The following is a 16,072-nucleotide window of genomic DNA, read 5'->3' as shown; positions in this document are numbered from 1 at the left end:
TCTCTGCATTGGTTAAGCCACAAGTGGCAGTGAAAGCAATACCAATGAAAATTAATGAAATGAGTGGGTTAGATAAATCAAGACCATATTGCAGTTCTCATTGAGACAAACTATGAAACTTCAGATAATAATCTAGAAGCATTTTATCATGCTTGTATCATACAACATCTGGCTAGCTATTAAAGAACCTTACTTGTTAAGTTAAGAATACAAAAAGTGTCTTTTCAAATTTCACTGTCCAATTTAACTTTGTTTCTATGGAACTGGCTTTCCCTGATGCAGCATATCACAAAGAAAGCTGCAATAGTGTTGAGTTATGCCGTGGCATCTGATTTCCACTAGATGGGAGTGTTTAGCTCTGTGTAGACTGCAGCATGTTGTTTTTTATCCTTTGGCATCCCTTGGTTGAATGTGTTTTGCATTCCGAGGGGCATAATGCTGGTACATAACTACCTCATTTGTGTTCAGAAGCTCTCTTTAATCCATTTGTTTCCTGAATAGGGATGAGTGCAGTTTGACATCTGTGACGAACTTGCAACTATATTCTTAGATAGAGATACATGGCTCTGTTTAAGTCCCGACTTTACTGAGCTTCAGGGACCGCTTGACTGCAATGGAGCCATGAACTCAAGAAATACTGTTGCATAGTTCAGACTCTCAATCTAATCTACAATTTAAAAATCAGTTTGATGGATAGTGTTCTCCAAATTTCTAAACACCTCTCCCCCTTCTCCAATGCCACGGGGAGAGGGAGGGGGGAATTAATATTTTAAGACTCCTTTTAGAAACAGCTAGCATCATTCAGAAACACCACTATTGACTCTGTAGTGACAGATACCTATCGAACTGTATTGGAATCATGCTCTTACTGCAAGATACGCAAAAACTCATTTTCATTGTCCCTGGTTTGGCCAGTATCCAAGCACCAATCGTTATTACAGGTGTCTTAGTAACAGCATTCTGCATGAAGGAAACAAGAATTGGATTACTAGTCTCACTAGGTCAGCATTGCCTTGGAAGTTCTGCTGAGTTAGCACATTCTTTTCCTTTAAGTTATGCCTTAGGAATTATTTTGGGGGTGTTCTATGACCTGTACTATACAGGAGGTCAAATAGATATCACAATGGTCCCCGCTTGCTTTAGAATCTATGAATTTTCCCTCATATAAGTCTAGTATTTCTCACTTCAAAACCATCTTCCTGAAAGGAGCATTTTTAAGGATTGTATCTGGTACATTTTATCTGGAAGTTTAATTCCTGTGAAGCAGGCTGATGGGTATAAATCAAACTAGAGGAATGAGTGACTGGCTATTCAGAGCTCTGACAAAGACACAAGGGGGCGGTGGGACAGATATTTTCCAATTGACAAGAAAAACTTCCAGAGGGAAAGGGTTGGGCTTCAAACCTTACAATAGTTAGAACAGATATATTTGTCCTGGGGAACTAGACTTCCTGACTCTCTCCACCTTACTTGTGCCTCTGAAGCAGCACCTTACTGAACCTTGTGCTGCAGGAGCTGTTCTATGCTCCATACCAGGTTCTCAGCCTGATATGTTAGAGTTAGAAACTAGCAGCAGGCAGGGAGAGACGACCAGCTAGAATCGGGGGGCAGGCTGGGAGAGGGAGAGTTTTCAAGGGCAGGCAAGTCTTAACCCAGCTCTACCTCCCATCAGCCAGAAATCCTCCTTCTCTAGTACAGTGCCTTCAAGTGACCACTTTCAAGCCTTTACACACTGACCAGTCACCAGGGTGCTAAAACTTTGGGGATTAGCCAGTGACCTCAGGGTTAAAGTCTGCAGTGTATATGCAGTGCCAGCAATGGAGACTTAGACTCTTCAAGTGTGTTTATTCTTGTGGACAAATTGGCAGTGGGTCCATTTATGAATCTATAGAGGCCTAAAAGGAATACAATAGGCCTTTTTTTGTTTTTGTTTTGTTTTTTTTTTGTTTTTTTAAAACAAAGATTCTTTAAATTGTAGTGTGACAACAAGGCTGCTCAGATGCCCTATGTTTGCAGCAGCTCTACTCTTTACCTATCTCATTCTGCTACTCAGGACTGCAGATCTTGCATTTCTAATGGCCCACTGCAGATCTTGTCCAAAGGCCAGGAGTAAGGTTTTTAGGACAGGTGCAGAGTCCAAACGGAAGCTAATGATATCTTGCTGCTTACCCTGAGCACACTGTAGTTGAGTTAAAGAAATGTATCTTAAAAAACAGCCTGCAGCTTCCCTGCCTCCTCTGACATTTGGTAGAGGTGACTGAAATAAATCCTGCTCTTATTATGGCAGGGCCCCAGTGCTTGAGTTAGCTCACTATCTCAATCTGACTTTGTTTCTTTGTTTTGCAGATGAATGGTTGAGACCTGTGATGAAGAAAGATAAGCAGGTGTTGGTGCACTGGGGCTTTTACCCAGACAGGTAAAGAAAGGAGGAGGGGAGAGACCCTTCATCTCTAAATCCTGAAAAAGCTTGTTAAAAAAGAGAAGTGTTAAGTCTTAGAAGTTTGAAATTGCAGATGATTTAATCCATCATTTCATACAGATGAACTGTTCCTCTTGGTTTCGCGCATCTTATTTCTCCTGATGTCAAACCACCTTCTGCTCTGCAGCTGTGATTAAGTTTAGTGAACTTGCACGTTGCTTTCCAGAAAATAGTGACATCCCAGCTTTGTATGGCCTGTAGTTGTGCTCTTCTTTTCTAGTCCTACAGAATAATGCCACAGGGTCAGGCCCGTTGGTTTCATGTAAAAGAAAAGTTTAAACCCTTCCCCCCCCCTCCCTTTTCACCATTTTGCACACCATCTGATTGGATTGTTCCAGAGTTTTTTTAATGACTGTACAACACAGGCTAGAACACCCAACACACAGCATTGGTCTCATGCTCTACGGCCTCCTAGTGACTTAGTAATTCTTGCAGTACCCAGAACTAGAGAAAAGAGATTTTGTTCACTCTAATAACACTTGAAAGTGATATTGGCATAGCTGTGTGTCGGGATGTGACTAAAATGCACCCCTGACTGATAGAGCTTTGCTGACAAAATCTCCAGTGTAGGCGCAGTTATGTTGACAGCAGATTGTTTTTGTTAATGTAGCTAATGCGGTTCAGAGAGGTGGTGTTCCTACACCAACACAAAAACTTCTGTCAATACAGGCTGTGTATACTGGAGAGGGCTGTGCTGGCATAAGCTCCACAGTGTAGACATAGCCTAAGACTAAAATCTACGCAGTAATACAGCTGCTCAATGTGACACTGCCAGTTTTTATGGACTGGTGATATGGCACCTTTTCTTTCAATGTCTGTGATAGACCTGGTAATTTACCCTGAATCTCCTGAGTCCCAGTCTAGTGCCTTTTTATAGAATTGTAGGACAGTCCAGTCCCCTGCACTTAAGGCAAGGCTAAGTATTATCTAGAGTCTAGACATCCTTGATAGGTGTTTGTCTAACCTGCTTTCAAAAATTTCCAATGATGGAGATTCCACAACCTCCCTTGGCAATTTATTCCAGTGCTTAGCCACCCTGACAGATTGGAAGTCTTTCCTAATGTCCAACCTAAACCTCCCTTGCTGCAATTTAAGCCCATTGCTTCTTATCCTATCCTAGAGAACAATTTTTCTCCCTCCTCCTTGTAAGAACCTTTTATGAACTTGAAAGCTGTTATGTCCCCCCCAATCTTTTCTTCTCCAGACTAAAGACCTATTTTTTTCAATCTTCCCTCATAGATCATGTTTTCTAGACCTTTAGTCATTTTTGTTGCTCTTCCCTGGACTTTCTGCAATTTGTCCACATCTTTCCTGAAATGGTGTGCCCTGAACTGGACACAATAATCCAGTTGAGCCCCTTAGATCATCTAGTTTCACATCCTGTATATCACAGGCTATTAAACTTCACCCAGCTACCCTTGTATCGAGCCCAATAACTTATGTTTGACTAAAGCATATCTTCCTGAAATTGATTTGACGATATCAAGAAATGGCAAATCCACCACTTCTCTGTTAATTTGTTCCAGTGATTAATTGCCCTCTTTGTTAAAACCACAATTAACTACAGCTGTTAGCTGAGGATCTTTTACTGATTGTGTGATGTAAGAGGCAGAATACAACTATATTTTCAGATCCCAGGTAGCTTTCTGTGTTGGTTGTGTGTATGCTCAAAATTATATCTATATATAAAATTTAAAAAAATAAATAAACCCCACACTTTTATATACTGACCTAATTGGATTGAAAGTTATTAAATAAATATACAACCCCACCAACTTATTTCTCAAAGGCACTGTTTAGAGTTTAATTGCACCATGCTTTGTAGTCTGAATATGAGATGAAAATTTACAGCAGATAAGAATTAGTTTATAAGCATGCCCATTACAGCCATCCAATAACCAGCATGAAAGTAAGTCTAAATTTTCCCATGGAACTGTATAGATTTCAATGACACCTTGGTGTAAATGGCCTTTGTGCCAGGAATCTGCAAACCCAAATGTAAAATTTCTATTGAAAAAAAAAAAAAAAATCCCTCCATAGGGCCAAAATGTCCGCTGTGGTATGCTTGCAGGACTCATTGATTTCAACAGTGGTTGTGTATCTGTGTCCAGCAGAAGTGAACACCAAATTTGCGGGGGAGAGGGATGGGACCACACTTCCTAATTACATCTTCATTTTGCAATAAAGCATTTTTAGTACACTTTTATTTTTACATCCGTTATATTCAGTTCTGTGTACCAACTGTGTCCATATAAAAATCAGAGCAATCCAGCCAATTAAAGTGAGAGCAAAGAAATGCTGTGGCCTGCTTGGGCTCTTTATCACATGCCTAGTGTTGATTACAAAGTTATCAGACTTTTTTTGGTTAAACTGTTGCAAGCAGCCATTTTTTGGGAGGGCACGTAATTTGGTGAAACAGGAAAATAATGGTCAGATGGATTCTGTAGAACTAGAGGCTTGTGGGAAAGATTGTACTGTTGCCCTTTATTTTCAAAGTCTAATGAATCTTAATTAAAATAGATAAGGTTAAGAAACGTGGGGGCAACTTAATAAATTAACTGTGCAGAGATATAGCAATTCACTCAGGAATTCCTTAAACACCACTGAAACCTGGAATTATCAGAAAATATATTCTTTCACTGTTGTGAGCTTTTATAAATCTCTAACTCAGAAATGTAAATTTCTGTATTGCATCAGCTGGATTGAACCACTCCTTTTTCCACTGCATTTTTTTCGAACATTCCTCTGAGAGAAGCCAGCAAATGTTCTTTTGATAGAAAATAACTTGACACCATTCTGTCCCAGTGGTATGATTTGAACATGCTTTGATGGCTCAACAAACACTCTTGCCAGTGATTTTTGGGATGAACAAACAAGAGGACCAATTCATTTTTTCTCTTCTGATTTCCCTTTTAGCTATGATACTTGGGTTCATGCTACTGACATTGAAGCTGAAATTGAAGATGCTCCAATTCCAGAAAAACCATGGAAGGTGAGAGCCTTTTTAAAAAAAAAAAAAATGTTCTGAAGTGCTATTTAAGTATGTTGTATCCTGAGGTGCTTTTATGGAGGGTGTTTTGGAAGGATGATGCTGTAGTAGAGAGAGGGCCTGAGATATAAGGCCTTGTGTTAAAGGCCTGGCATGAGCCTGAGGCTAAAAACTGAGTCTGTGGATTTATTGAGCAATTCGATCAGAGTCTGCTGTATGGGCTCTCTGGCCAGAGTCAGTACAGCACGCAAAAAGAACACACACATGCAGCCAAACATCTAACGACAGATGCATGTGCATGCAGTCTTTCCCACTTACATGGAAAAAGTCAAAATCAATATTTTTAGTATCACAATTAACATATAAAAAACCCCCCACATTTCTTTGGTTTGTAGATGACCCAAATGTTGCTTCTGCTGATTATAAAGAATGGGAAAGAGGAAATAATTCATCCCTGTTATGCCAAGGCTAATCTCTTGGATTTAACTAGGCCTCATTCAAAGTACTATCAGAATCTCTTTACTCACCACTGAATTTCAGCCACTGCTGAGATAGAACCTGGCAACTGTTTAGTTGGGCATAGCATCATCATACAAGCATTTAGGACTGAATGTGGAAAAATATCATTGGTGATCAAATTTCAGGGGGAACTTGGATAGACTGTAATGTACAAAATGTGATCTGCCTAGAACATGAGGGTAGCATCCTTACGATTGGACCCTGATTGGGTTGGTCCCTGGGCATTACTGTAATGTAAATGTTAAATAGAATCCACTAGGAGTACGATTATCATCTGGGAAGCAGTGACTTTGAGAGAGATTTGGGGGTTGCGGTAGATAATTACCCGAATGTGTGCTCCCAGTCTGTGGTCAAAAGGGCTAATGCAGGGGTGGCCAACCTGAGCCTGAGAAGGATCCAGAATTTACCAATGTACATTGCCAAAGAGCCACAGTAATATGTCAGCAGCCCCCCATCAGATCCACCCCAGCTCCTGCTCCCAGTGCCTCCCACCTACCGGCAGCCCCACCGATCAGCACCTCCCCACACCTCCTGATCCCGTGGCAGGCAGGAGGTTCTGGGGCGGAAGGGGAGGAGCAAGGGCACAGCAGGCTCAGGGGACGGGGCGGGAAGGGGTGGAGTGGGGGCAGGGCCTGTGGCATAGCCAGGGGTTGAGCAGTGAGCACCCCCGGCACATTGGAAAGTTGGCGCTTGTAGCTCTGGCCTTGGAGTCGGTGCCTATACAAGGAGCCGCATATTAACTTCTGAAGAGCCGCATGTGGCTCCGGAGCCACAGGTTGGCCACCCCTGGGCTAATGCAATCCTTGGTTGCATAAACAGGAATCCCAAGTAGGAGTAGAGAGCTTATTTTATCATTGTATTTGACATTGGTGCAAACACTGTTGGAATGCTGTGTACCATTCTGGTGTAAACAATTAAAGAAGGATGCTGATGAATTGGAGAGGGTTCAGAGAAGAGCCACAAGAATTATTAAAGAATTAGAAAACATGCCTTATAGTGATAGACGCAAGGAGCTCATCTAATTAGTTTAACAAAGAGAAAATTTAAGGGGTGACTTGATTAGTCTGTAAATCCCTACATGGGGGACAAATATTTAATAATGGGCTCCTCAATCTCGCAAAAAAAGGTTATAACACAATCCAGTGGCTGGAAGTTGAAGCTAAACAAATTCAGACTGGAAATGAGGCATACATTTATAATAGTGAGAGTAAACTAACTGTTTAGAACAATTTACCAGGGGTTGTGGTGGATTTTCCATCATTGACAATTTTTAAATCAAGATTTGATGTTTTTCTGAAAGATCCGCTCTATGAATTATTTTGGGGAAGTTCTGTGGCCTGTGTTATACAGGCGATCAGACTAGATTATCACAGTGGGTCCCTTTTGGCTTAGAGACTCTGAAAAAGTGCCGTGGTATTTTTAATCCCCACATTAGTCCTGCTACGAGTGCAGGGGACTGGACTAGATGACCTCTAGAGGTCCCTTCCAGTTCTATGATTCTATGTGTTGCTCATGTCCATTCCATGACCCGCCTTCCTACCCCTCTATCGGAGTTACCGGCAAGAAGGAACGGAGAGGGTATGTGGCCAGCAGCGTCCGTTATGCCAGCGCATATGCACACAGCTCCAGAGGACACTAGAGCCAGTCTGACGGATACCACTAAGGGAAAAATCTCTGGCAACAGTGCGCATGGTGCGCACACACCTAACGTGGAATGAACGTGAGCAACACATCTCAAGCAGCAGTTATGGAAATATTTAGCAGCGTTTTTTTGTAAAATGGTTCGACATCCTTCAATGAAGGGTGTGATAAAAGCAGAAAGTACTGCAATAACTGAATTTTTGTACAGAATTATGAAGGCGTGCTGTTGTAGGAACTGCTTTAAGCCCACCCCACATACCGTAGCAGTGCTCAAAGCATTGGAAATTAAAATTCAGATTTCTTCTTACGTAGAGAAGTTAACCATTTTCAGGTAGGTCCTTCCATTTTAAAGGTGCTGAAGTAAATAAATTCTTGCTGTGGTCTTCCACTTCATTGAAATCAATTCTTAGCTGTTTTGGTGGTGATATCACTAGAATCAGTGAAGGACTTGCCTACATTTGCCAATTTGCTGCGTTCATGCTAGTGATTTAAGCTCTTGAGTCTGGTTGTGGTTTGGCTCAGTCCTGAGATAGATGCCAGTTTGTGCAAGGTGGTCAACAGAGCTTGCAGAGTTCATGTCCCTTGGATTGATTTCAGCTTGCCAAAAGCATTTGAACTCTGGCAAAATTGTGCCAATTGTACAAAATAACATTGGACAGGTAGCACCTTCCAACATATGTTTGAAAAGCAGTTATGGATTGTTATAGTGACATTTGCACAGTTATTAACAACTTGCTTTTGTTAAAAGGTTTATGATTTAACTGGAACTCTGACCATTGCTGCTGTTAGGTATGAAAACTTAAGTTAACACTTTCTGGTCTATTGAATTTGGAAGGGCTCAAAACGACGATAGCAGCCTTCTTTAGGTCCTTTACGTGATTAGAGGTCTGTTTGTCACACAGTGGTTTCTCTCTTGATTTAGTTCATTGAAAGAAAACAAGATAAGGAACCAATTGTAATAAAAGATTGCAATTATTGCTGCTTATTCATTTATACCTAGCGAAGATGATTTCATGCTGTTGTGTTTTGTTATTAATTTGTTTAGCATCAATGCAGGAGGAGGTCTTTGTGGTCAGATCAGGTGAAGAAAATTAATTTTTGGTTGGATGATTGGAGAGGGGTGGGGTTGATTTTATAAATAGCTCTTTAAAACTTATTTTTAAATATTAAAGTCAAGCTAAAGCCCATTTTTATTACTCACATATTTAAACTAGAAACCCATTCAGAAAGGTTATCTAAGTAAATCAGTACCTGGTCCAGGTTTTCTAGACAGTCTTCCATAGCTAGCTGAAAACTCTTTCACTTCTGATTCTGCTTCCTCCCCTCCCTTTGCTCCTTTGGCCGTGGCAGAGTATCTCTTGGTTATCTTCCAGGCTTCTGGAATCCCGGACCTGGGTGGAGCCAGTGTTGCTTTCAAGCAGGATGAAGTCAGGGGTGATGTGTTCTGACTATTGCTTGACAGATAAAGCCATTTGAATTTCATGAAAACCCTTAATTGACAAAAATGGTTGCCCACTAGAGCACTTCAAGTGAAATGAAGAGTTTCATTGTTTATTTCCCCCTCCCCATGCTTTTGCATGTAGAGGTCAAAGGATTATTAATATTTGATGTTAAGGTGTAGTTCAGAAAGGGTGACTAGATGAGCCTGTATTACTGAAACTGCCTGTCAAAAGATGGCATTGTCCAGGAATGTTGACATTACATATATTTAGTCAATTTTTCTCTTTTCAGCTAGCTTTTTAAGAAATATGAATCATTGTCCATAACAAAAACTTATTGCATAGTCTCCTGTAGCTACAGATCAGTCTTTAGAACTGCATGGGAAAAGGCTAATAAGGGAACCAGTGACATGGATGTGTCCCTTTCAGAATCTTACAAGGCTTTTAGTGCTGTTCAGTTGGTAGAGGTTTCTTTCCCAAATCTCTACTCTGTAAACGTCAATTTCATTGATCAGTGTCCATGTTGGAACGAACTATATATTCGTACATGTGTGTGGCTTTAGTACAGAGAGTGACTGCCCAAGGGACTAAGGTTCTCTCTTCATTCCCAGGACAGGCATGGCATCAGTGCAAGCTTCCCCTCCTTCTAGGAATGAGAGGGAAGTTCAGTCCTTGAGCTTTCTGTTGAGACTGCCAACAAAGACACCAGTTGTGAGCATTATTTTTGTGTATGTGAGGGGGACAACTATCCACTGGGAACTGGATTGTGACCACCAAGATGTTCCCTGTTATACCTTAAAGGTTTTTGTACAAAATGCAGTTTTGTATCTTTAGTCTCAAAATGACATGCTCATACAGCATGTGCCCAACAAGAACTCTCACCTGCCAGCACAAAAGACTTGGAATAACTAAGCAACAGAAATAAGGAGGAAGTCAATAGACTTATTACTTGGCATAATTACCTTGTTGCATTACTTTATGCAGTTATTGTGTCTTACATTTGGTACATAGGAAACCAATAAATGCTTTCCAAAACCTCCAACTTTGATAACCAAATTATAGTACTCCCTTTTCTTAAAATCTTACTGGATTGGTCATGGAGGCTTGTGTTCAAGTGTAAAGCTAGTGCAGAAACCTTGGCATTAGTGGGAGTCTATTTACTGACATCAATATTTGTTGGATTTGCTGTTAGGTTCATGCCAAATGGATTCTGGACACAGATATATTCAATGAATGGATGAATGAAGAGGATTATGAGGTGGATGAGAACAAGAAGCCAGTGAGTTTTCGCCAGAGAATCTCTATGAAGAATGAAGAGGTATGGTATTTCTCTGTAGGTGGATGACTTGTTGATTTAGCAGTGTTAATTATGTTCTTTACTGCCATGTAAGTCAGATTTCTTGGGAATCAAAGCTACTAAATTAGGTGCTACTTTCTCAGGAGCTATTGGTAACAAGGTCACATGTAAATGCATGTGTATCACACCCTTCTGGAAAATGGACGCACTTGGTGTTTCCCTTTGACACAGCAGGGTGTGTCTTTTTCCCCCAAAAAAATACAAGTGTGGGGGCCTACTTTGCTTTTTCTTTTCCTCCCACAAACTTAAATTGGGGCTAACTTGATACAGAAGCAATTTAAGATCTTAATTTCCAAATTTCTTTGGCCTGAAGTACATGTTGAGACCACTAACCCACACTTGTCACTATAACTGGGGAAAACACTGAAAACATTAGCTATTCCTAGAAGTTACTCAGAGGTCAAGGTTAAATGCCAAACATTCCCCATTGTGAGTGGTCTCAGTGCTTCAAACAAGTCCAAAGGTTTGTATTGGACCCTGCTGTGTTTTAAAAGCCCGTTTCTGTGGCAGACAGCCATGCCAGCAGTTAAAGGTTAATTGTAGAAATGGTACAGGCCACTTTTCACATCGCGATGTGGGTATTCTGGAGCTGAACTTGGTTGCTGCTGCAGTGTTGTTGTTTTAGCACCCTGGGTGCAGGGTGGTATTAGGAGAGGTCTGCAGTCTACTTAGTTTCAATGAGCTGTGGTAATTGGTACTCACTGACAACTTCGCTTCTCTAACAGCCTGTCCGTAGCCCTGAGAGAAGAGACAGGAAAGCAGCAGCGAGTACCAGGAAAAGAAAGCATTCACCTTCTCCTCCCCCCACTCCCGTGGAATCGAGGAAAAAGACTGGAAAGAAAGGGTGAGTGTCAGGATCAGACAACCAAAGATGAACTTTGCTCAGGCTGAAACTGGAGCAGAGAGAGCTCTTGAAACAAGTCACTTTCCTCCATAGGTCCCCCCCCATGAGACTGTTAACGTAACCATGTGTTTGCAATTGGAATGTATGAATTTTTAATGCTGTACATTGAATTTCTTTGATCACCCAAGGGAAATGTGTTGCCTGCAGATGGAGCAAAGTCTGGTGCAGTCATTTATTCTAAACCTAATGAGAACTCCACCATTGAGAGGCAGATATCATTAACAGTCAGACTTCGGATTTGTCCATATTAGAAAAGTATTCCCTGTGTTCCTAGATTGATCTGATTACACTAGTGCAAATCCCTCATGTACATAGATGCACTTATAAAGGTTTAAACTTTGCTTACATCATTTTACTTTACACTTGTAAATTACTGAATTAAACTGAACCAATTTAAGTTGTTTAATGTTCAAAAAATTTTAAATGTCTACAGTGAGGAGTTTGCACCTGGATAACTAGAGAGAATTTTTAATCCAGTTAGCTACACTGGTACAACTTTCCTAATGTAGACCAGCCCTCGATGATTATTAGTTACCTGCAAATGGTTTTTATTGTATTTTTGCCCTTCTATGTTGCTTTGATCTATGAAGAAGGCCTGAAAGGGTTTTTACAAGGTAAAGAACGTAAGAGCGGCCATCCTGTATCAGACCAAAGGTCCATTTAGCTCAGTATCCTGGCTTCCAACAGTGGCCAATGCCAGATGCCCCAGAGGGAATGAACAGAACAGAGAATCATCAAGTGATCCATCCCCTGTCGCCCATTCCCAGCTTCTGGCAAACAGAAGATAGGGACACCATTCCTGCCCATCCTGGCTAATAGCCATTGATGGACCTAGCCTCTATGAAATTACCTACTTCTTTTTTGAACTAGGAAATTTGAACAAAGTCCTGTTATAATCTTAGCCTTGACAACATCCTCTGGCAATGAGTTCCACAGACTGACTGTGCATTGTGTGAAAAAATATTTTCTTTTGTTTGCTTTAAACCTGCTGCCAATTAATTAACCCCTAGGTCTTCTGTTATGAGAAGGAGTAAATAACACTTCCTTATTTACTTTCTCCACATGGTCATGATTTTATAGACCTCTATCATATCCCCCCTTAGTCGTCTCTTTTCCAAGCTGAAGAGTACCAGTCTTATTAATTTCTCCTCATATGGAAGCCATTCCATACCCCTAATCATTTTTGTTGCTCTTTCCTGAACCTTTTTCAATTCCAATATATCTTTTCTGAGATGGGGCGACCACATCTGCACTCAGTATTCAAGATGTGGGTGTACCGTGGATTTATATAGAGGCAATATGATATTTTCTGTTGTATTATCTATCTCTTTCTTAATGGTTCCCAACATTCTGTTCGCTTTTTTGACTGCCGCTGCACATTGAGTGGATATTTTCAGAGAACTATCCACAATGACTCCAAGATCTTTCTTGAGTGGTAACAGCTAGTTCAGAACCTTTTGTTTTATATGTATAGTTGGGATTATGTTTTCCAATGTGCATTACTTTGCACTAATCAACATTGATTTTCATGTGCCATTTTGTTTCCCCATCATTCAGTTTTGAGAGATCCTTCTGTAGCTCTTCGCAGTCTGCCTGGGACTTAACTATCTTGAGTAGTTTTGCATCATCTGCAAATTTTGCCACCTTACTGTTTACCCCTTTTTCCAGATCATTTATGAATATATTGTCTAGGACTAGTCCCAGTACAGACCCCTGGGGGACATCTCTATTTACCTCTCTCCATTCTGAAAACTGGCCATTTATTCCTACACTTTGTTTCCTGAAAATCAAAGTACCCTCAAGGGTGAAAGTAACTTGAAGGACTTACCGGTACGTCAGAGTCCTGAGCAGGGCCGTGGCCTTTTGATATTTAAAGGCCCTGGGGCTCCGGCTGTGGCTGGGAGCCCCAGGGCCTTTAAATCACCCCGGAGCTACCAGCTGCAGAGGCAGCTGGAAGCCCCAGGGCTCAGGGGCGAAATAAAGGGCCCGGGGCTCTGGGCCCTTTAAATCACCGCGGGAGCCCTGCTGCCGCTACCCCGGGGCGGAAGGGCTCCCGCAGTGATTTAAAGGGCCCAGAGCTCTGGCCGCTATGGGGAGCCCCGGGCCCTTTAAAGCGCCGCTTTGGTTCCAGCAGCCGGGCTTGGGCAGGGATTTAAAGGGCCCGGTGCTCCTGCCACTGCGGGGAGGCCTGGGCCCTTTAAAGCGCCGCCTGAGCCCTATCGCCGCCGGGGCTCCGAAAGCCGGCTCGGGCGGAGATTTAAAAGGCCCGGAGCTCTGTCCACTTCGTGGAGCCCTGGGCCCTTTAAAGCACCTCCTGAGCCCGGCTGCTGGAGCTCTGCCAGTGATTTAAAAGGCCCGGGTCTCCCTGCTGCGGCTGGAGCCCGGGGCCCTTTAAATCACCACCGGAGAAGCCGGTCCAGTCTGGCACGGCGTACCAGCTTACTTTCACCTTTTGAGTACACTATATCCACTGGACCCCCCTTGTCCACATGCTTGTTGACCCCCCTCAAATAATTCTAGTAGATTGGTGAGGCATGATTTCCCTTTACAAAAACCACGTTGACTCTTGCCCAACAAATTATGTTCATCTATGTGTCTGACAATTTTGTTCTTACTGTAGTTTCAACCAGTTTGCCCAGTACTGAAGTCAGGCTTACTGGCCTGTAATTGCTGGGATCACCTCTGGAGCCCTATTTAAAAATTGGTGTTACATTAGCTATCCTCCAGTCATTTGGTACAGAAGCTGATTTAAATGATAGGTTACAAACTACAGTTAGTAGTTCTGCAATTTCACATTTGAGTTCCTTCAGAACTCTCGGGTGAATACCATCTGGTCCTGGTGACTTATTACTGTTTAGTTTATCAATTTGTTCCAAAACCTCCTCTAATGACACCTCAGTCTAGGACAGTTCCTCACATTTGTCACCTAAAATGAATGGCTCAGGTTTGGGAATCTCCCTCACATCCTCAACCATGAAGACCAATGCAAAGAATTGATTTAATTTCTCTGTAATGGCTTTATCATCCTTGAGTGCTCCTTTAGCATCTCGGTCATCTAGTGGCCCCACTGATTGTTTAGCAAGCTTCCTGCTTCTGATGCACTAAAACTTTTTTTTTGCTATTACTTTTTGAGTCTTTGGCTAGCTGTTCTTCAAATTCTTTTTTGACCTTCCTAATTGTATTTTTACACTTGGCTTGCCAGAGTTTATGCTCCTTTCTATTTTCCTCACTAGGATTTAACTTCCACTTTTTAAAGGATGCCTCTTGCTGCTTCTTTTACTTTGTTGTTTGGCTACAGTGGCACTTTTTTTGGTTCTCTTACTATGTTTTTTAATTTGGGGGATACATTTAAGATGAGCCTCTATTATGGTGTCTTTAAAAAGTTTCCATGCAGCTTTCAGGGATTTCACTTTTGGCACTGCACCTTTTAATTTCTCTATAACTAACTCCCTCATTTTTGTGTAGTCACGCCTTATGAAATTTAATGCTACAGTGTTGGACTGCTGTGGTGTTTTCCCCACCAAAGGGATGTTAAAATTAATTTAGGGCTGTCAAGTGATTAAAAAAAAATTAATTGCGATTAATCACATGATTAATCACGTTGTTAAACAATAATAGAATACCATTTATTTAAATATTTTTGGATGTTTTCTACCTTTTTAAATATATTGATTTCACTTGCACCACTGAATACAAAGTGTACAATTCTCACTTTATATTTATTTTTATTACAAATATTTGCACTGTAAAATACAAAAGGAATAGTATTTTTCAGTTCACCTCATACAAGTACTGTAATCTCTTTATCATGAAAGTTGAACTTACAAACGTAGATTTATGTACAAAAAATAACTGCATTCAAAAATAAAACAATGTAAAACTTTAGAGCCTACAAGTCCACTCAGTCCTACTTCTTGTTCAGCCAGTCGCTCAGACAAACAAGTTTATTTATATGTGCAGGAGATAATGCTGCCTGCTTCTTGTTCACAATGTCACCTGAAAGTGAGAACAGGAGTTCGCATGGCACTGTTGCAGCCGGTGTCGCAAGATATTTATTTGCCAGATTAGCTAAAGATTCATATGTCCCTTCATGCTTCATCCACCATTCCAGAGGACACACGCATCCATGCTGATGACAGGTTCTGCTCAATAACAATCCAAAGTAGTACGGACAGACGTATATTCATTTTCATAATCTGAGTCAGATGCCACCAGCAGAAGGTTGGTTTTCTTTTTTGGTTGTTCGGGTTCTGTAGTTTCCTCATTGGAATGTTGCTCTTTTAAGACTTCTGAAAGCATGCTCCACACCTCATCCCTCTCAGTTTGGAAGGCACTTCAGATTCTTAAACCTTGGGTCGAGTGCTGTAGTTATCTTTAGAAATCTCCCATTGGTACCTTCTTTTGCGTTTTGTGAAATATGCAGGGAAAGTGTTCTTAAAATGAACAACATGTGCTGGGTCATCATCCGAGACTGCTATAACATGAAATATGGCAGAATGTTCGTAAAACAGAGCAGGGGACATACAATTCTCCCCCAAGGAGTTCAGTCACAAATTTAATTAATGCATAATTTTTTTAACGAGCGTCATCAGTATGGAAGCATGTCCTCTGGAATGGTGGCCAAAGCATGAATGGGCATACGAATGTTTAGCATATCTGGCATATAAATACTTTGCAATGTTGGCTTAAAAGTGCCCTGCAAATGCCTGTTCTCGCTTTCTGGTGACATAGTAAATAAGAAGAG

At 41.3% G+C, this 16,072-nt stretch overlaps 1 protein-coding gene across 2 annotated transcripts in view; it reads left to right on the top strand.

Moving 5' to 3' along the window:
• The window catches only part of SMARCC1 (SWI/SNF related, matrix associated, actin dependent regulator of chromatin subfamily c member 1), a 169,172-nt gene that overhangs the window by 31,224 nt on the left and 121,876 nt on the right, over nt 1-16,072 (top strand). For both annotated transcript variants that reach the window (XM_054016816.1, XM_054016814.1), the window contains 4 exons: nt 2,347-2,416; nt 5,396-5,471; nt 10,260-10,385; nt 11,150-11,268. In XM_054016816.1, the coding sequence (XP_053872791.1) occupies nt 2,347-2,416; nt 5,396-5,471; nt 10,260-10,385; nt 11,150-11,268 (391 nt within the window). The remainder of the gene's footprint in view (nt 1-2,346; nt 2,417-5,395; nt 5,472-10,259; nt 10,386-11,149; nt 11,269-16,072) is intronic.

Source organism: Malaclemys terrapin, chromosome 2 (genome assembly GCF_027887155.1).
Source record: "Malaclemys terrapin pileata isolate rMalTer1 chromosome 2, rMalTer1.hap1, whole genome shotgun sequence".
Classification (NCBI taxonomy): Eukaryota; Metazoa; Chordata; order Testudines; family Emydidae; genus Malaclemys; species Malaclemys terrapin.
This window is presented reverse-complemented; position numbering and strand designations above follow the sequence as displayed.